General features: G+C 41.1%; 1 protein-coding gene and 1 pseudogene across 1 annotated transcript in view; both read right to left on the bottom strand.

The window, feature by feature from the left end:
* The window catches only part of CHM (choroideremia (Rab escort protein 1)), a 304,050-nt gene that overhangs the window by 173,878 nt on the left and 107,436 nt on the right, over positions 1 to 22,736 (bottom strand). The window contains exons 3-4 of the mRNA XM_006871309.1: positions 21,829 to 21,901; positions 17,171 to 17,295 (exon numbers count right to left, since the gene is read on the bottom strand). Coding sequence (XP_006871371.1) covers positions 17,171 to 17,295; positions 21,829 to 21,901 — 198 coding nt within the window. The remainder of the gene's footprint in view (positions 1 to 17,170; positions 17,296 to 21,828; positions 21,902 to 22,736) is intronic.
* LOC102820320 lies at positions 9,281 to 9,736 on the bottom strand (annotated as a pseudogene).

Below are 22,736 nucleotides of genomic sequence, written 5' to 3'. Positions count from 1 at the left end.
GGGGGGCGGGGCATGGTGGGTGCATAGCCCTCCTAATTTTGGTGAGGCAGTTTGGTTCCAGGCCTAGAACTTGAGAAAAGCAGTGGCTTAGCCTTGCTACATCACATTCTCTCTGTGGTCTATGGAGGGTCAAGCTGACCTTCTGAACAGGAAAAGGTAAAAACATTCACTGCCCTCTCCAACCAAGAGACAAGCTAAAATGTTAATCAGGTTACTGAGTGGAACCAATTCTCTCCACCCAGGAGTCAAACTACAATTTTAATCAGATTACTGAGTGGAACCAATCCTCTGGTTTCCCTCCTGTCTTTAAACAGGTTGGCAAACTAACCCCTCTCCGATTCTGACCCCATATAAATCTGCACTGCCCTATATTCGGCGCTCAGAATCTGGAGAAGGTAGCTCCTCTGAGCCAGCTGGCTTAATAAAATCTGAAACTCTGCTTCACCTCTTTGCGTGGCCTCGATGTCTTCAATGATGGATCAAGAGCTACTGTGACACTCTCAAATCTAAAACTGCTGTAACATTTGGTTCCCTGACCCAGAAATTGACCGCGCTGGCCCCTTGAGCTACCGGATCAGAGTCGGGGAGTAGCTGATGACGAGCTCCCCTCAGTAGATAAGATGGGGCGCCACCGCCATATTTGACAATTCCTCCTCCTCTGAGGAGGCCAGCCACCGCACTACTTCTTCCAACCGGACTCGAAAGGAGAGGTTGAACCAGAGAACGGACCAGGACTTCTGGAACAGGTAAGGCCCCAAGGCCCAGGTTAAACCCAGTCAGGCCTGTCCCTACGGACAGAAGTGGAAGGTTGATCCCCTTCCAAGGTCTCACTTAAAGGCCTCAGTCAGGAACTCCCCTAAGTGGAGTGGAACAGCCATAAACTCTGTGGGACTGGTTGAGTGCAAGGAGCCAAAGTGCCCGGTCTGTATGGTTCCGCGGCTCGAGCAACGGAATACTTAGGTGATATGGGTAATTTTCATACTGAGCCAACAGCCTTAGTATGTATGTTAACGAATTAAAAAAAAAAAAAAAAGGCAGTCTTGTGTGCAAGAGTGTGTGGCAAGAGTTGAGTTGTCTGGCACCGGGCTGGTAGTGAATCTCATACAGCTTAGGGAGACGGTCCTCACTGATGACACGGAGTGGACTCCTGGTTCGAAACTCTCCAAAGCTAAGAGACGCTTGAAAATCCTCACAAGAGAAACAGCAAAGTCTGGATGCAATCGGTCTGCTGTGAACGCATCCCCTTGAGTGGCCTGTTGGCCGCTCAGACAGGTGAGCCCAGGAGCACAGTAAGCAAACATTCCAAGCAGCGCTGCCAAGAATCTTTTCTTAGGAGTCTTCGGCCCTGGTCTCCTTTGAGATACCCTTTGCTTTATTCTGGGTGTGCACATTGGGGCATGGTAGGCAGGAAATAATTTCCTAAAAGTACCCCTTCTGTTTCTGTTAAACTCTGCAACTAAAATAAAAATATAGGCCTCAATCTGAAAGAAAAGCACTGTAAAGTATAATTCTAACTAATTTCTATAGGGGACTCTTGGGCCAAGAGTCAGTGACATAGCCACAGAGGACAAGAGTGGAGAGTGAAGTGTCCAGCTGATAAGAAGAGAGGGCATATGCACAACAACACCCACAGTTGCAGATAATACCCACTTGACCGTGGCTTCAATGACTGGATGATAAGAGCTCAAGCAGAAGAAAGAAGAGGAAAAAAGAGTAATCTCATACAATTTGATGACCTTGACCTACACCTATGGATGCAGTAGCTCAAAAGCGGGAACAAATCCTTACAGTAAGAATCATTGCCACCCCCTCCACTCACAGAGTAGACAGGGATGGGCAACTTGGATATTGGCTACCCAAAATGGGGTGGGGGGGGGTGCTATAAAGGCAAGAAGTGACTGGCTTACAAGCTTTCAAGAGGGAACCTAGATCCAGAGGGCCTGGAGGAAGGTAGAATCTCCACTGAGTTGTATCCAATCTGTATATGCAGGGCTGATGAAATGAAATGTGGATGGGTCTCTTGTAAATAATTGTTATCATGACTGATTGTGAGGGTTGAAAATGTAAAGGTAGACATTTTATAGCAAGGAGGGGAGTGATTAACTTGCCAGTCTAGGAGAGGAGGTCCCTAAGACCATCAACGGAGAAGAGCATAGAGCGGGACCCTACCCAGAGAAGCTGTGATGCCTGAGATGGAGGCAGAGACGATGATGTGGAGAGCTGGAGCAACTGGGAACTTTGGATCCAGAGAGGAAGAGGGACTGAAGACCAGAGGGGTGTAGGGGGCAGGCTTGCAGGGTATATCCTTTGGTTGGTTGATGATGCATGGAGGGGATTGTAACCATGGCAAGGAAACGATATACGATAGAATGAATGTAAAACTAATGTTCTCCCATGTAAACTATCACATAATTCACAATAAAACATAAAAAAAATAAAAATAAAAACCTTGGCAATCTTTAAAAAAAAAAAACAGGTAAAAGCAATAGCCCTCCTGCCGGGAATCTCAGCTCAAAAAGCAGAACTGATTACACTGACTAGGGCATTAGAAATGTTTGCAAGAAAAACCGAATGTGTACCCAGAGGGCTTGAGTAGAACTGAGGCAGAAGGATTTGAGAGAGGGGTTAATGGATGAAAAGTGAATGACAATAGAATTTTTCTGGTTCTGAGAAGTTAAAAGCTAAAAAGTAAATAGCAATAGAATGGCTCTGATCCAGTCAAAACTAGCACCTGCTCTTCTTCAATGAGTCCATGAAATGACCCACTACAGGAAAGAGGTGCTGGCTTAGTTCATTAGGCCCTGGCTCTAGGGCAAGAAATTTGCAAAAAAAAAATTATTAAGGAGGTTAACTCTGTTACCTGCCTCAAGAACAATCCCAAGACAGGTTGTCCTGCACCAATATCAAGGTAAATAACCTCCTGGAAATTAACAGGTTGATTTCACACAGATGCCCCCAGGCATATTTGCTGGTTTTGTTTTTGTAAATACCTTTTCTGGTTGCGTAGAGATTTTCCCCCACCAGAACTAAAAACATCAGAAATAGTGAAGATTCTCTTAAAGGAGATTACCTCCAAGTTTGAACTTCCAGAGTGTCCAAAGTGACAAGGGAACAGCAAACACCTACAGATGAAATGGAGGTTCAACATGGAGGTTCAAGAAAATGAACCATACTCTCAGGAAATTTATCTACACCGGGACCAGGTGTTACCTTAGCCCTGTTTCAAATTCAGGTAGCCCCCAGAAGCAGGCTTAAATTGAGCCTTTATAAAGTTGTACACGGAGTCCTGGTGTGGGGCTGTGGGTTAATGCACCAGACTACAAAGCAGTTTGAACTGCAAGGTCGGCAGTTCAAGCTCACCAGCTGCACCTCGGAAACCCTATACAGGGTCGCTATGGGTCGGAACCGACTCGACGGCCCTTAACAACAACAACAACAAAGTTGTATACAGTAAACCTTTCCAGGCAGCTTTCCTCGGCCCTCTACCTTATCTCAGCCAAGATTTAAAGGTACAGCGGTATGCACAACACCTCCACCACACATGTTCTATTATTTGTAAAATTGTTCTTCCCAGGTCTGCTTCCTTCCCAACAGGTAACCTGACCCCTTCCAGCCTGGAGATAATATTCTGCTCAGAACATGGAGAGATGGACCTGAAAACCAATTAGAAAAAAGTGGACTAGACCCTGGGAAGTCCTTGTAGCCGTCAGCTGTCAAGTTAGCTGGACTCAAAACTTGGACACAATGGGACTCTCATAAGACATTATTCCTTTCAACAGGATAAAAACATTTGGGTCTATGTAACTCAGAGTGTAATAAATGTATATGATTTGTTTTTTCCTTTCAGGAGGGCATCCAGATGCATCTGCAAAGATTGCTGAGGACTAGAACAAGACATTATCCCAAGTCCAGCAGCCAAGGTAGAAGAAGTCCCCACCTGGATTCACCACAACAGACTGAAGAAGGCCTAGTCTCCGTGGCAAGCTGAACCTGACCGTACCAACCCTTACAAGGTAACATTGAGATGTACAACCCGCCCTGCTTCAACCACAAACTTGGAAGTGGCTGATTTACGCATGGCCAAAACATGAGGATATCTGCCATGGGACTCATTTTAATTAGACTTTGGGGTGTGGGAAAGGGAGAAATGTGTGTAATCTATACACCCACACCACCAAGGTAGGCCAAACAGTAACCACACTATGCTTCTATAGTTGCTATAAATGTGAGGGCACCCTCCTAGGTAACTGAATCTATAACCAATGGAACTGGGGTGGCCCTAACCCTTCTTGCGTGCCCACAGACCCAGATGCGGAATGCCATCTATCAAAATAGATTAGCCCTAAACTACTTATTGGCTGCGGAAGGAGGAAGGGTGTATGAGCAGTTTAATTTTGCTAACTGCTGCATACAAATAGATGACCAGAATCTGGCAGTAGAAGACCTTATAAAAATGCAGAAAGTTGCCCATGTCCCTGTGCAAACCTGGAATGGGTGGAACCCACAGAGCCTATGGGGAAGGTAGTTCTTTGCCTTTAAAAGGTTCAAGACCCTTGTGGGTAGGGTCCTGCTTTATTTGAAATTTACTTAATCGTTCCATGCCTCCTCTGACTAGCAATCAGGGCCACAGGAACTGCCATTAAGACAATAATCAATTGAAAAGGGTACCAACAATCCAAATCAATACCAAAACACCATTCCTTATGCAACATTTAGATGATGTCCCTGGGAAAAGGGTCCCAAAGGGCAAGGGCATCAAAGGGAGGAATGAATAGGAAAAGGTAAAAATATTCACAGCCCTCTCCACCCAGGAGACAAGCTAAAATATTAATCAGGTTACTGAGTGGGACCAACCCTCTCCGCCCTGGAGTCAAACTAGAATGTTAATCAGGTTACTGAGCGGAATCAATCCTCCGGTTTTCCTCCTGTCTTCAAACAGGTCCACAACCTAACCCCTTCACGATTCTGACCCCATATAAGTCTGCACTGTCCTATATTCAGGGCTCAGAATCTGGAGAAGCTAGCTCCTCTGAGCCAGCCGGCTTAATAAAATCTGAAACTCTGCTTCATCTCTCTGAGTGGCCTCAGTTTCTTTGATGACGGATCAAGAGTTTCTGTGACACTCTAGAATCTAAAACTGCTGTAACACTTCAAACTGCATTTCCTTGCCAGGAAAATGGAGAAACTCTGTGTATTTTAAGTGTACTGATTATCAACTGCATGTCAAAGCACTCTTTTTTTTAATAAGGCAGGGATATTTTTTTAAATAAAGCTGGGGTATGGTATTTTCATTAACTTGTAAATTCATTAAAGTACAACATGTGCCATTTAGGGTTTAGATTATTACAAGTTCCTACCTACCATAGGTGTGGAAGTTGACAGAAATGATCCTGTATAGAGTAGGAGAAAATTGGAAAACTCAAAAATTATATAATAAAAAAAAAAAAAAGATGAGTTTAATGGTCAGAAAGAGATTGGAGGAAGGTGAGACTATGGCCAGCAACCAATTTTCAGGTCTGGAAAGGAACTCACCCTCATCTCCCAATTTTCAACCAAGTAGTAGAGAGTTTTATAAGGCAGGCGAAGAGAGGCAACAACACTATCAAGGTATGCTCACCATGGAATGGTCAATCATTCAAATTAACAAAGACAACAAATGCTTAAGGATAACATTGAGAAGGGATAGGAAGGTGAGTGGAATGCAAACATGAACCAGAGGGAGGAAGCTAGATAATGGTTGTTACATGGAGGGGAAGGGGATTGTAATTATTAAGATGAAACAAAGTGTATGATTCGTTGAATATGAATTTGATGATCTTGTCTGTAAACCTTAACTAAATTCAAAAAAGTTTTTTAAAATCTAAAGAAAATAACTGCTGTGTTACAACCATTTGCACAAATTATTTAAGAATGTTCTTGCTGAGGATTTTGAATTTTTGATCTTCAAAGTTGCAGCATGAATTTCAGAGGTGTGTAAAATCATGAAACAGCCACTTTCTTGAAGTCCATAATTAGGTGTTTAAAGTAATATAATACAAATAAATTGTTTAAAATACTTATTGGGGAAAAATAAATAAAACAGAACAAATTAAGATCTATATCCTAGGCATTGTGAGCTAAAATGGACAGGTAATGGCCATTTTGAATTGGATAATCATATGTGGGGAATGAAAAATTAAAGATAAATGGTGTCACATTCATCATCAAAAGAACATTTCAAGATCTGTCTTGAAGTACAGTGCTGTATGCGATAATATCCCTATGTCTATAAAGAAGACCAGTTAATACCACTATTATTCAAATTTATGCACCAACCACTAAAGCCAATCCTGCATCATTCAATATTTTGCCTATAAAATCCTTCAGAATTACAACCTGAGGCTTGAAGATTTTCTTCAGTTCTTTCAGCTTGAGAAATGTTGAGTGTGTTTTTCCCTTCCTTCCCTTTAGGTTTTCTAACTCCAGGTCTTCGCACATTATATATCTTCTCAAGCTGTCCTTTGAAAAATTTCTGCGCCACCCTTTTACTTCCTCATTTCTTCCAGTGCTTTATTTTCTCTACACTCTAAAGTAAGTTTCAGAGTCTCTTCTGGCATCCGTTTTGGTCCTTTCCTTCCTGTCTTCTTAATGACCTTTTGCTTTCTTCATGGAAGAACTTGCTTGATGCCATTCTACAACTCTTCTGGTTTTCAATCATTAATGTCTAGTGCATCAAATCTGCTCTTGAAATATTCTCTAAATTCAGTGGGATATATTGAAAGTCATTATTTTGGTGCTCATGTACTTGTTCTAATTTTCTTCAGTTTCACCTTGAATTTTTATGAGCAATTGCTAATATATTCCAGTCTGTCCCTGGCCTTGTTTTCACTGATGAAACAGATTGTCCATTGTCTTTTCTCATATATGAAGTCAAATTGATTCCTACATATTCCAACTGGGGAGGTGAACATGCCATTTAAGTTGTTGAAAGTAAGTATTTAGAGTGAATATCTCATTGGTCTTACAATATTCTATCATGTGATCTCCAGCATTGCTTTTATCACCAGGACTATATTTTCCAACTACTGATCCTTTCTCTTTATTTTCAGCTTTCACATTCCAATGACTCGTAATTATCAATGCATCTTGATTGCATATTTGATCAATTTCAGACTGAAGAAGTTGACAGAATTAAAAAAATTTCTTCATCACTGGTTTTAGTAGTTGGTACGTAAATTTGAATAACTGTATTTTTGTGACCCTCCTTGTAGGAACACAGATATTATCCTATCACAGACAGCATTGTATTTCAAGATAGATCTTGAAATGTACTTTTTGATGTAGAATGCAATGCCATTCCTCTTTAATTATTCTTGACATAGTAAACCATATGACTGTCCGATCCAAAATGGCCAATATCCTGTCCATGTCAACTCACTACTGCCTAGGATATTGATCTTTATGTGTTCCATTAAAAATGGCAATTTCAACTTTCCTAGAGTCATACTTCATACATTCCACATGCCATTTAATTAATGGTTGCAGCTGTTTCTTCTCATTTTAAGTTTGACCCCATCAGCAAATGAAGGTACCAAAAGCAGCTCTTCCTCAGTCTTATCTTTAGTATCTTCCAACCTTAGGGGCTCATCTTCTGTCACTATAATCAGACACTGTTCCCCTGCTATTCACAAGGTTTTCTGGAACTAATACCTCAGAAGTTGACTACCTACTCCTTTTTCCTATGCAGGATTAGTGAGGATGCATTTTGAGTCAATATCTTTGGAGCTATGTTGTTGTTGTTGTTAAGTACCGTAGAGTCGGTTCCAACTCATAGTGATCCTGCACAGGGTTTCCGAGGCTGCAAATCTTTACGGGAGCAGAATAGTGGTTATGTGCTGTGGAGTCGGTTCCGACTCATACCGACCCTATACAGGGTTTCCGAGGCTGTAAATCTTTACAGGAGCAGAAAGCCTCATCTTTCTCCCGCGGAACAGCTGGTAGTTTCGAACTACTGACCTTGCGGTTCACAGTCCGATTTGTAACCACTACGCTACCAGAACTCCTTACAGGAGCAGAATATAAAAGGTTAAATGAGCACTGGAGGAACAAAGATTGATGCCAAGCCATAAGAATATCTCTAAGGAACCAGGAAACAAGTTGAAAAAACTAGGGCCTTACCCTACAGCCAACAGATAAAACCTTCCCCTAGAGCCAGCACCCTGAATTTGGACTTTTAGCCAATTAAACTAGCCATTCCTTGGAAACCCTATACAGGGTCGCAATGAGTCAGAATTTACTTGACAGCACTTAACATCAACAAACGCTGAGAAAATATATTTGTATTTATCAAAACCATACCCTTTTGGTATTTCTGTTATCACAACACTAGATAACTAAGACAGCATCCATTTTATAAGTCTGAGCATAAATGGCTTGACTTACACCCACCCACCCTCCCACCCACCTACCTACCTACGGAGCTCTGATAGCGTAGTGGTTACGAATCGGGCTGCGAACCTTAAGGTCAGCGGTTCAAAACTACCAGCCGCTCCGCAGGAGAAAGATGAGGCTTTCTACTCCCGTAAAGATTTACACCCTCGGAAACCCTGTACAGGGTCACTGTGGGTCGGAACCGACTCGATGGCACTTAACAACAACAACCTACCTATCTACTTCCATGTTGTTGTTGTTAAGTGCTGTTGAGTCGGTTCCGACCCACAATGAACCAAAGATTGGCTGGTGGGTTTGACTACCATGGCTGACTCTGAGGAAGTTCTAGTTCAAATCCAGCAGCTAGTGCATGGGAGAAAAATGAGGTTCTTTGCTCCTATAAAGAGTTATAGCCTTGGAAACACAATAAAGGTTCACTATGAGTAGGAACCCACTCAACAAACAGCACACCACCACCACCTCTAAAATGAAGAAGGCCTGGAAGCATAGTGGTTTATGCATTAGGCTACTAACTGCAAGGTCAGTAGTTTAAATCCAACAGCTGGTCCATAGAAAAAAGATGAGGCTTTCTGCTCCTGTAAAGATTTATAGGCTTAGAAACCTCATACTTGTAACTGACTTAATGACACACAACTATGACCACCTATAAACTGTAAAGAATGCAAGAAATTTTTCATTTTCTTTTTCACTCAGTTCTTCTTATTGGTATTACTCAATATTTGCTCAAAGAGTTCATGTAACATAATTTCTTCCTTTGTGAATCGCACCTAAAATAGCATGTTAGAGCCTAGATGGACTTTTTTTTTTTGTAGTTAAACAATGGTTTTACTGTTCAAGTACATAAACAAATTTATGCAACCAGGGCAGATGCTGTGGATGATTCGTATTTCCAATTGGGGGGGAGGAATCTCTTTGTTTTATAGTAGCGAGCCAGCCAGTGAATTCTGCTCTCAATCATAATCAGTCGGAACTTGGCATCCTTATCCTTTCTGTTCCTTTCAAGATGCTTACGAACAGCAACAGCCTTTTAAATTAAATGGTAGAGATCCTCAGGAAGATCAGGAGCAAGTCCTTTGGACTTAAGGATTCTTAAGATTTTATTGCAGGTCACAAAACGTACTTGTGCCACGCCATGAGAATCTCTCAGGATCACACCAATCTGTGATGGGGTGAGGCCCTTCTTAGCCAGTTTGTAGATCTGCTCCTTCACGTCGTCGGATGTCAACTTCAGCCAGGTGGGAACGCTGCGGCGATAGGGTAGAGCCGACTGGGACAGGCCCTTCCCAGGAGCATGCATGTGACCCATGATGGCGTCGGTCAGGCACCAAAAAAGAGCCTAGATGGACTTTTGAGATCACCATGTCCAAATACTTTGTTCTACTAATGTAAACAAGTCTTACTCAGTATCACAGCAAACTGAATTTTAAAAACAGGCATGGGACCATAGTCTCAATGTAGCTTTCAGAGTGTTTGTCTCTAGCAGATATGACTTTCCTGTTCACTCCTTCAACTTACTGTGATAGGAAAAAGAAAGAAAACTAGGGTTATTAGAAATGTGTATTAAGTAAAGCTTTCAATTTAGGTCAGTGGATCCTAGATAACCTGTCACATAAGGTAAATCTTTGTAATAGCTACTTTCAAACTAGTCCCTTTCACATAATTCCAAATTTGTGCCATGATCCAAAAAATGACAGTGGTATAGTGAATTATCTAATGTCTCTTATAGCCAGGGTCAGTAACTCCCATCAAACATTTCTGTCCAGCTGGGTGTGAGTAAGGGGATGTGGGAGAAGATATTGATATATCTTATATATTGATTGACTTGATTTAGTTTTAGATGCTAGCAGAGGTAACTATAACTGTAAAAACCTGAAACTCTAGCATGGGTTTAAAATGAGCCATCTTGGAAGCAGGAGGGGGGATCTCATTATCATCAAAGAAGAAGAGGCAGATAGAGAGCAAGCCTCTTTGAACATCAGGAACCAGGAGACTGGTATGAGACAGCTGCAATGGATTTGCCAACTCACAGAGTGACAGACAGCTGAGTGCGTTCAGGCATGTGGCTTTCTGGAAAAATGGAGTGCCTCTGGGCACTTGTCAACAGGGCTAAAAACACTTGACCAACTAGGACACAGCCAAAAGAAGGCCAAGTAACAGGTATAGCCAAAAGAAAGCCTATCTCCAGGCATGGCCAAAATGAAGCTGAGAGCTATCTTGCTTGGAAGCTGTCCTGATTGAAAAACTTGTTCTGTCTCCTGTTACTTCCAAGTTGATCCTGATCCTGAGTTGTATCCTGTTACTTCCCTAATACGCCAAGTATAGTCTGTGAATTCCATGTGGTTATTGCAATGAATTATCAAGCACACCAGAGATAATGCTGGTATCAGAAATAGGTTACAGTTAGCAATCAGCTTTGTGCTGATGGTGATTCTTATTCCTCCTCAGAGATGTAGACGAGGTATAATCCTAATAAGTTGCAACATGCAAAAAATATAGCACCAACCATCCCTCTCACCCACAGCACTCTCTACTTCTCTGCTGGGTTTGATAATCCATTGCAATGGCCACACAAAACTCAGACACCATACTCACAGTTAAGAGATTTATTTGGGAAGTTAACAGGTTACAAGTCAGGGTCAGAAGAGTTTGGGTCAAAACAGCCTCTTTTCTGCTATCCCCACAGGCAGGTCTCTCTCTGGTCTTCAGTCCTCTGGCCTGGCCTCTGCCTTGCTTTAGCAATGTTACAAGGTCTTTTAGGGCTACTGATAAATGCCTACATGGCATACCACTCCACTCTAAGCCTGAAGGCACTTGACACTAGCGAGAAGACAATGGGCCTGTGGCACATCGAATTACTTGATATTGCATAGTCTTTGTAACTCCCATCAAAAGACTTGTTAAGTGCCATCGAGTCTGTTCGGACTCATAGCAACCACATATAGGGTTTCTGAGTAGGGCAGGATGGATTTGAATAGCTGATCATGCTGTCCAGTGCTTATCCTACAGCGCCACACCAGGATTCCAATGACTGGGTGGTGGTGGTGGTGGCAGATGCCGTCAAGTCGATTCCAATTCATATTAACCCTACACATAACAGAATGAAACATGGTCTGGTACTGTGTCAACCTCACAGTTTTTGTTATACTTGAACCCATTGTTGCTGCCACTGTGCCAATTTATCTTTTGGTAATTTTTCCTCTTTTCAGCTGACCCTCCACTTCACTAAGAATAATGTTCTTCTCCAGGGACTGGTCCCTCCAGATAATTTGTCCAAAATATAAGAGACAAAGTCCAGCCATCCTAGCTTCTAAGAAGTATTCTGGCTGTACTTCTTCCAACACAGATTTGTTTGTTGTTCTGGCTGTCCAAGGTACTTTTAATATTCTTCTCCAATACCATAACTCAAATGCATCAATTCTTCTGTGGCCTTGCTTGTTCATTTTCACATGCATATGAGGCTACTGAAATACCATGGATTGGGTCAGGCGCACCTTAGTCCTCCAACTGATATCTTTGCTTTTCAACGCTTTAAAGAGGTCTTGTGCAGAAAATCTGCCTAACGTAATACACCATTTGATTTCTTGATTACTGCTGCTATGAGTGTTTATTTCCAAGCAAAATGAAGTCTTCGGCAACTTTGATCTTTTTTTCCAATTGTCATGATGCTATTTATTGGTCCAGTTGTGAGGAATTTTGTTTTCTTTACATTAAGGTGCAATCCATACTGAAGGCTGTGGTTTTTGATTTTCATCAGTAAGTATTTTAAGTCCTCTTTGCTTTCAGCAAGCAAAATTGTATCATCTGCATTTTCACAGATTATTAATGAGACTTCCTCCAATCTTGATACCATGCTTTTCTTCAAATGATCCAGCTTCTCAGATTATTTGCTCAGTATACAGATTGAGTAAGTATGGTAAAAGAATACATTCCTGGTGCACATCTTTCCTGATTTTAACCCATTTGGTATCCTCTTGTTGTGTACAAAGAACTACCTCTTTGTCTGTGTACAAGTTCCTCATAAGCACTATCAAATGTAATGGAAAACCATTGTAACCATGGCAATGAAATGATATACGATAGGATGAATGTAAAACTAATGTTCTCCCATGTACCCTATCACATAATTCACAATAAAACAATTTTTTTAAATGTAATGGAAACCTCATTCTTTGCAATGTTATTTATACCTTGTCATGATCCACACAGTCAAAAGCTTTTGCATAGGAATAAAGCATAAATAAACATCTTCCAGGTATTCTCTGCTTTCAGCTATGATGTTAGCAATGATGTCTCTAGTTCCACATCCTCTTTTGAATCCAGCTTGTGCTCCAAGCAGTTTCCTGTCGATGAACTGTTGCAGTGGTTTTTTGAATTAGCTTTAGCAAAACTTTACTTACCTGTGATATTAATAACATTGTTCGATGATTTCCACTTTCCACTGGGTCACCTTTTCTGGGAATGGGCACAAATATGGAGCTAGTCCATCTATTCCAATTTCTTGGCATAGATGAGTAAGCGCCTCCAGTGCTGCATCAATTCGTTGAAAGATTTCCATTTGTATTATGTCAATTCCTGGTGCCAATGCCTTCAGTGCAGCTTAGACTTCTGTAGTGCCATTGGTTCTTGAGCATGTGCTACCTCTTGAAATGGTTGAATATCAATTATTTCTTTTTGATACAATGAATCTGTATATTCTTCATTTTTTGATGCGTTTTGCATCATTTAATGATTTGCCCATGGAATCCTTCAATATTGCAAGACTTGAAGTTTTTCTTCAGTTCTTTCAGCATGCAAAATGCCAACTGTGTTGTTCCCTTATGTTTTTCTAACTCCAGGTTTCTGCAAAATTCATTATAATACTTGACTTTGTCTACTAGAGCTGCCCTTTGGAATTTTCTGTCGAGCTGTGACTTCCTCATTTCTTCCATTTTCCATCTCTATGTTGAAAAGCAAGTTTCAGAGTCTCTTCTGATATCCATTTTGGTCTTTCCTTTCTCTCCTATATTTTATATAACCTTGAGCTTTATTACTGCATTATGTTCTTGATGTCATACCATAATTCATCCAGTCTTTGGTCATTAGTGTCTAACACATTAACTCTGTTCTTGAGCTGTCTCTAATTTTAGATGGGATGTGATCCAGGTTAAAGTCATATTTTGGCTCTCATGGATTTGTTTTAATTTTCTTCAGCTTCATAGGAGCAGTTGATGGTCTCATGGATTTGTTTTAATTTCCTTCAACTTTCATTGGAGCAATTGATGGTCTGCTCGACAGTCAGCTCCTGGCCTTGTTTAGATTGATGACATTGAGTTTTTTCATTCTCTTCCCACAGATTTAGTCAATTTAATTCCTGTATATTCCACCTGGTGAGGTCCATGTGTTGTTGAGAAAAGGTATTTGCAATGAGTCATTGATCTTGCAAAATTCTATCATGCAATCCATAAAATCGTTTATATCACCAAAGCTGTATTTTCCAACTACAGACCCTTCCTCTTTGTTTCCAACCTCTGCATTCCAATCACCAGTAATTACCAATACAACTTGATTGCGAGTTAGATTAATTTCAGACTGAAAAAGTTGGTAGAATTCTTCAATTTCATCATCACTGGCTATAGTGGGTACTGTGTAAATCCTTGTAGGCAGATGGATATTATACTACCACAGACAGTAGTGTACTTTAAGACAGATCTTGAAATGTTCATTTTGATAATGAATGTGACACCACGCCTCTGTAATTTGTCATTCCCAGCATAGAAAACCATATGATTTTCAGATTCTAATTGGTCAATACCAGTCCATTTCAGTTCACTAATGCCTAGGATATCAATCTTTATACGTTCCATTTAATTTTTGACAACTTTCAATTTTCCAAGATTCATACTTTGTACATTCCATGTTCTGATTATTAATTGATAGTTGCAGATATTTCCTTAATTTTGAGTTGTGCCTCATCAGCAAATGAAGGTCCCCAAAGCTTTACTCCAAGGAGCTCTGGTAGCATAGTGGTTACGAGTCAGGCTGCTAACCTCAAGGTCAGCAGTTTGAAACTACTAGCAGTTCCGCGGGAGAAAGATGAGGCTTTCTGCTCCTGTAAAGATTTACAGCCTCAGAAACCCTGTACAGGGCTGCTGTGAGTTGGAACCGACGCCAAGGCATACCGCCACAACCACCACCACCACCACCAAAGCTTTACTCCATTCATATCATCACAGTCAACTCCATTTTGTCTGGGTGGTGGTGTTGTTAAATGCCGTCAAGTCATTTCAAATTCATAGCAATCCTGTATAGGGTTTCCTAGGAGAGGATGGTAAGCTTGATCCTCCAACCTTGTTGTTCAAACTGCCCGTGCAGTCTAGCATTAACCCACAGCATCATACCAGTAATCCTTTTCTGGGTTGTTGTTGTTGTTGTTAAGTGCCATCAAGTTGGTTCTAACCCATAGGGACCCTGTATAGGGTTTCCAAGGAGCAACTGGTGAGCTTGAACTGCCGACCTTGCAGTTCAAACAGCTTTTCTGGGTAGGGCCATGCAAATAGCGTGCATGGATCTCTTAACGTGGTAATTGGTCAGTTTTGCCATCTTGATGGATTTAAACTGAGTCATCTTAGAATCAGAAAAGGATTTCACTATCATCAAGAAAAGGCTAGGCATGGAGTGTGTCCTTTGGACCAAGATCACTGTGTACTCAAACTCCTTCATTCCAGGACACAGAAAGCAGTTATACCAGAGGTGTGGCAGAAAAGCAAAAGGAGCTATGGCAGCAGAACCAAGAGCAGAAGATACAGTCCACAAACTGAGAAAGCCACTAGGCTTTATAGTGTCTTCAGGCAGAAAGCTTACTTGTGGAGTGGGTGCCTCCAGTCACTTAATCAGAAATGCTGTGTTTACTGACCCAAGGAGGTTGACTTGAGAGCTTTCAGGCTGAGGCAGTGCTTAAAGAACACTGCCCCAGTAGGGTAGAGACCAAGGAGCCACATGACTGAGAGGCCAATAACCAGAGAAAGGTGTATCTTTGGGCCTGAGAAGACGTACTTTTCAGCATTTCATATCCTGAATTGTACCCGGTTTACTTCCCTTAAAGTGGTATTCATGAGCCATAAAATCACAAGAAATGCATTCCTGGCTTCATTAAAGCATATGACTTCTCAATTGAATTGACCTGCACTTATAAATCTGTCTACATTGATATTAAACAATGTCAGTGAGCTGCACCTTTTCATCCTGTATTGCATTTGACGCTGTGTGCCATCATGTGGGTTCTGATTCATAGCGACCCTGTATAGGGTTTCCGAGGTTGTAAACCTTTACGGGAGCAGAAAGGCTCATCTTTCTCCTGCAGAGCAGCTGGTGGATTTGAACTGCTGACCTTGTGGTTAGCAGCCTAATGTGTAACCCACTATGCTACAGGGTTCGTTTGAATAGCATTTTGCATTATGCAAATTATAATATACATATGACATTTCAAAAATTGTGTTTTTGCACAAAGTCACAAAGCATTAACAGTATGTTCGTGGTGTGTGTAGGGGGGTGGTGGGAGCGGGACTGGGGAGAGGGAAATTCTAGTTACTTGAAGATATGAAAATGGGTAAGAAATCAACCAAAAGTTCCTAAACATTTCCCAGGCTCACTTCACACCACTACACCACAAGAGGAGTCCTGGTGTGGCGCAGTGAGTTAATGTGCTGGTAATGTGCTGGATTGCAGTTAGTTTGATCCTTAAGGTCGGTGATTCAAGCTCACGAGTCACACCTTGAAAACCCTACATACGGTTGCTACGGGTCGGAACCGACTTGATAGCACTTGGCAATAGCAACACACACAAAGGATGTGTAGGATAGATGACTGCATCTTGAATAATCTCTCAACTGTACTGAATTGTAAACTTTGATTAGTATAATTAAATGCCTAACAATCTTATTTTCTAGACTTCTATAGACTATAACCGCTTGAAAAGTCACAATTAACTCTATGATTGTTTATCTTTTCAACATGTCAACCACATGTCTTCTGAAAAATAAACTTCCTATTTTTTAAACTGCAAACTGTCACTTGGAGAGAAACATAATATGGTCAGTCTTTTAGTTTTTCTGCTTTAATTCACAATTATAATCTTTCACATCACTATACTGCATATTATCTAGGAAGGATGATATAATTGAAAGACCATTGGACTAGAAATAACAAGTCTCACCACACTATGGTGGCACTATAAAATAAGCACTGGACTGTTCATTGCAAGGTTGCTGGTTCATATGTACCAGCCGCTCCTCTGAAACTCTACAGAGGATCGCTATGAGTTAAAAATGAGTTGAGAACACTGTATCACCACCACCACGACCACACTCTTGTTTAGGTATGGCTCTGCCACTTACCAAGCCATGTGACTTTCAACAAATTATTGAATCTGTGTGAGTTACACTGATCGTATTAGGTTGCTAATACTATCTACCCTATTACCTTGTGAATTATAAGGATAAAATGAAATAATATACTTGAAAGAGCTATGTAAACCTCAAGGCATTAATGAGGTGGTTGTTGCTGTTATCATTATTTCTGTTGTTAACAAACAGAGAAAACAAAGTTACATTGAAAAACAGGTAAAACCAGCATACTAATATGACTTACAATAATCAAGATTGTAGTAATCAAGGTCATATAAATCCTTTTGATTGGCTTCTTCTAAAAAAGTGTGACTAAAAAGTCATTAACTTAATTTGTCCTAAATAAATATTTTTCATACCTGGCATAGCAAAACACTTCTATATGTTGAATGGTTCTGTCTTTCCTGCTAAGAACAATGGCTTCTTCACTTTCAAGAATCCGTTCTTGCCATGCTGGACTTTCATTCAAGGTGTCAGTGCTTTCCTAAATAAAACACAGATGAGAATTTTAATTAAAGTAATCTGAACCTGTACTTTTTGGAGAACATTTTTATCCTGCCTAAGCGAAACTACGAGCTGTTCCGTGGCAGAAAGATGAGGCTTTCGGCTCCCGTAAAGATGTACAGCCTCAGAAACCTGTGCAGGGTCGCTATGAGTCAGAACCAACTCCATGGCACATACCCAGCAACCACAAAACTCAAGTTTGTTTTTAATTTCATCAACACTCAAAGACGGACAGCACTACAGTAAGTCTAGCAAAGAATGTCAGCTTCAAAGAAAGGAAGAGAAAAACAATGTGTAAAAATCGATCCCATCAAAAACCACCTGTGGTTTGCAGGTTTCAAACAGGAAATGAGACACTCTCATAGTTATATAGATGTGTGTTTTGACATGGCATAAACATTGTGCACAACGGACAACTAACCCTATATATGCTGAAAATCAATGATATTATATATATATCGCTTGCTGTGGGATACAGTAAATGTATTTGTTATGACTCTTCTATCCAGTCTTTGTTCCTCACCTCAAATGATACAGTGGGACTGTGCAAATAAGGCATCGTTGTTAAATGCAGTCGTGTTGGTTCTGACCCATAGTGAACCTGCATAGGGTTTCCAAGGAGTGGCTAGTGAGCCTGAACTGCCAATCTTGCGGTTAAAACCAACTTTGCAGTCTACTAGTACATAACAACATCAAGCTGGGGGAACTGAATAATAAATTCAAGCCTTGGGTTTCGTTATTGAAGGATTCTCTGGGCAAATTATTGAATGATGCAGAAAGCATCAGAAGAACATAGAAGGAATACACAGAATCACTGTACCAAAAGGAAATGGTTGAGGTTCAACCATTTCAAGAGGTAGCATATGATCAAGAGCCGATGATACTGAAGGACGAAGTCCAAGGTGCATTGAAGGAATTGGCAAAGAACAAGGCACCAGGAACTGATGGAATAAAAACTGAAATCTTTCAAGAAAGTGAGGCAGCACTGGAGGCACTCACTCATCTATGACAAGAAATCTGGAAGACAACAATCTGGCCGGCTGATTGAAAGAGATCCGTATTTGTGAACATTCCTAAGAGAGGTGACCCAATGGAATGCAGAAATATCGGACATTATCTTTGATATCCCATGCAAGTAAAGTTTTACTGAAGGTAATACAGAAATGGCTGCAAGCATAAATTGACAGAGAACTTCCTGAGGTTCAAGATAGATTCAAAAGAGGCCTTGGAATAAAGGATATCATTGATGATGTCCAATGGATCTTGGCTGAAAGCAGAGAATACCAGAAAGATGCTTACCTGTGCTTTATTGACTACGCAAAGGTTTTCAATTGTGTGGATCATGACAAACTATGGACAACATTGTGAAGTATGAGTATTCCAGAACACTTAATTGTGCTCATGAGGAATTTGTACATGGACCAAGAGGCAGTTGTTCGAACAGAACATGGAACACTTAATGGTTTAAAATTAAGAAAGGTGTGCAACAGGATTGTATTCTTTCACCATAATTATTCAACCTGCATGCTGAGCAAATAATCCGAGAAGCTGGGTTCTATGAAGAAAAACGTGCCACCAGGATTGGAGGAAGACTCATTAACAACCTGTGATATGCAGGTTATACAACCTTGCTTGCTGAAAGTGAAGAGGACTTAAAACATTTACTGATGAAGATCAAAGAGCACAGCCTTCGGTATGGATTGAATCTCAATGTAAAGAAAACAAAAATCCTCACCAGTGGACAAATAAACAACATTGCTATCAATGGAGAAAAGATTGAAATTGTCAAGGACTTCATTCTTCTTAGTTCAACCATCAACACTCATGGAAGCAGCAGTCAAGAAATCAAATGACATATTGCATTAAGCAAATCTGCTGCGCAAGATCTTTTTAAAGTGTTGAAGAGTAAAGATGTCAGCTTGAAAACTAAGGGTGCGCCTGATCCAAGCCATGATATTTTCAATAACCTCATATGCATGCGAAAGCTGGACACTGAATAAGGAAGACTATAGAAGAATTGATGCCTTTGAGTTATGGTGTTGGAGGGGAATATTGAAAAGTGCCATGGGCTGCCAAAAGAACCAACAGATCTGAGTTGGAAGAAGTGCAGCCAGCCAGAGTGTTCCTTGGAGGCCAGGATGGCCAAACTTTATCTCTCATACTTCAGACATTATTTTCAGGAGGGACCAGTTGCTGAAGAAGGATATCATGTTTGGTAAGGAGGAGGGTCAGCGAAAAACAGGAAGACCCCCAATGAGATGGATTGGCAAAGTCACAACATCAATGGGCTCAAGCGTGGCAATAATTGTGAGGTTGGCCCAGGACCCGGCAGCATTTCCTTCTGTAGTAAATAGGGTCACTATGAGTCAGTACCGACTTAATGGCACCTAATAACAACAATAGTGCATAAACCCACAGCACTACAGGACTCTAATGTGGGGACTGATTAGTTTTACCATTAGCTAGAAGCAATGAGTGAAATCAAGGTGGCCCAGCCCAGAGAGGTCTACCAGCAACAGCAATATGGCTCTGGTGGTCTTGGAAACCGCAACCAAGGGAACCGAGGCAGTGGTGGCGGTGGTAGAAGTGGAGGTCAGGGTAGTACAAATTACGGGAAGAGCCAGGGACGTGGTGGCCACCAGAATAACTACAAGCCATACTGATGCGGTGGCAGGGAAGACCAGCTGACTGCATAGCTCCATTTGGATATCAGTAATCATAATTATGTACCAGATTTAAGTTGGCAAACTTTCTATGGCCTGTCCCATGTGCATCTTATTTAAAATTTTCCCCCTGGAAATCACTCTCCCGTTTACTATTTCCAAAGCTCTAGTTGTGTTAGCAGTGTGTGGAGTGTCAGAGGCCAAGCAGCATCATGGGCCTATTTTCTTACCAGGTTCCCCAGATCCAGATTGGAGGGTCTGCACCCAGTCTGCCACTCTATAGCCTGGGCCTGTGGATGATGATGTCAAAAAGTAAAACTGTATCTTAGGAAACCAGTGTCACCTTTTTTCACCTTTTAATTTTATATTATTTGTGTCATACATTTCCTATAATGGAAGTATTAATTTTACTATACTTTTTGGTACCTTTTGGGAATCTAATGTATTGTAAGGTATTTTACACATGTCCTGATTTTGGCACGACCTGGATATTGAAGCTATCAAAGCTTTTGAAATAAAAATGTAAACCGCCCCAAAAAAGAAAGATGAATCACAAACAGAACCAACGTACTTTGGATCAAGAGGTCCCTGTGATAAAAGAGGTGGTGTTGCAAAGATAGTACAAGATAGTACAAGTCTGCATGTAGAGATAGCAGACTTCCAGGGCCAATGCAATTAGTAACGCCTTTGGGCAGGAGGCTGGCTTACAAAATGTGGTACCCTTTGGAAATTTATCAACAGAGCTAAAGGAACTTTGCATCACACAAGCAGAGCAGAGGCCAAGGGGCCACGTGGCTGAGAGTGCAAGAACCACAGAGAGGCGTGCCTGCAGTACAATTGAGAAGAGGCACTCCTCAACTATAGAACTATTTTGTTCATAGTTGTTTCTGATCCTGAAATGCACCCTACTCACTTCCCTAATAAACTCCATAATCATAAGCACTGTCTGAGTTCCGTGTGTCCATTGCAATGGAAAATGAACCCAGTAGAGAGTGCCTTGGGAGAAATGACTGGTGTCAGAATAGGATAAGGAAGACTGGAGGGTGAAGGCATGTCTGACCTCTACCTCATAGGAATCAACCTTGGGCTGAGGATGGTTATACTCCTCTCAAAGGGAGAAGCTGAATGAGGTCACCCTTTTGCACTTGTTAATAAAATATTTTTGTTCTTCAAATATATTTTTTGTTGCTAAGACAACAAGGTCAAAATGAAGGAATCTTCATTCTACTTACTCTCAGATCTGACTGTTGGTCATTAGTCCTATTAAATTATGATTTATATGTACTTGTTGTTAAGTGCCTTCAAGTCGATTCCAACCCATGGCGACCCTGTATAGGGTTTCCAAGGAACAGCTGGTGAGCTTGAACCACTAACCTTGCAGTTAAAACGACTTTGCAGTCTGATGCATTAGCCCACAGCCCACATGGAAAAGACTGTGAGGATGGTGAAGAAATAGGCAGTGTTTCATTCTGTTGTACACAGAGTCACTATGATCTGGAACAGACTGGATGGAATGTAACTATAGCAATTATTAGCTAAAAAGATGGCGGTGCATAGAATTTGTTAAATAAGTGAATAAAGCAAGATTATCAAACATATTACTATATATATATATAATTATTTGTTGTTGTTGTTAAGTCCCATTGAGTCGGTTTCAACTCAGAGGAACCTTGTATAGGGTTTCCAAAGAGCAGCTGGTGGGCTTGAATTGCCGACCTAGTGGTTTGCAGTTAAGTGCTGATCCTACAGCAACAGACCATGAGTCCCTTCTACTTATATACATTTCCTCAACATAGTATTATTAGGTGACACAAAATACAACCTAGCAAATTAAAAGATTAAGTATTTACCTCGTATTCCTTTATCCAGGACAACAGTCCTGAAAAGCTAAAACTGGCCCAGTTTCCTCCATAGTAGCTTCGTCTGTAACAATAAAAAACAGAAATAGGTATGAGATACTGATTTTCATAAACAAATCAACTTTAATCTTTGAATTCTTTTTCTAATAGTGTTGCTTCCAAGACCAAAAGTGCACATAATGAGATACAGGGTTTGGAAAAAGTGGTAGACTGAAATGAAAGGGAGCCTCTCAAATCCCCAAAGTTACTTTTCTAAAGGAGTAACTGTATATATGGAGTTAAACATCACTTTGGCTTTCATACAGCCATCTCAACTGATTACATGCCACTGTTTATGTGACTATGAACATCCGGATATGAGTACTGAGTGGGTAATAAGAATATATTTAAAAGAGGAAGACTGACTGTTACTACAAGAACAAACAAGTTGCTTGCCCAGGAAACATCAAGGCAAGAGGTCGGGTCCCCTCAGTGCAAACCCCTTCCAAGACAAAGACTTGGGAATACACGCTCTGATTGGTGACCATGCTCATCACCGGTAAGGGGAAGTGAGGGAAAAACAGCAATGAAGCGGCAAGCTAAGCCCTACCATGTTCAATAGACTTCTGTGAACCGGGGTAAAGACCTGGTTGGCCAGCAGTGTGGCAAGACCTGGGGACTCTTGGGCCCAGAGTCAGTGACATAGCCACAGAGGACAAGAGTAGAGTGAAGTGTCCAGCTGATAAGAAGAGAGGGCATATGCACAACAACACCCACACTTGCAAATAATACCCACTTGACCTAGCTTCAATGACTGGATGATCAGAGATCAAGCAGAAGAAAAAAGAAGAGGAAAAAAAGAGTAATCTCATACAATTTGATGACCTTGACCTACACCTATGGATGCAGTAGCTCAAAAG

Source organism: Chrysochloris asiatica, unplaced genomic scaffold, assembly GCF_000296735.1.
Source record: "Chrysochloris asiatica unplaced genomic scaffold, ChrAsi1.0 scaffold00167, whole genome shotgun sequence".
Taxonomy (NCBI): domain Eukaryota; kingdom Metazoa; phylum Chordata; class Mammalia; order Afrosoricida; family Chrysochloridae; genus Chrysochloris; species Chrysochloris asiatica.
This window is presented reverse-complemented; position numbering and strand designations above follow the sequence as displayed.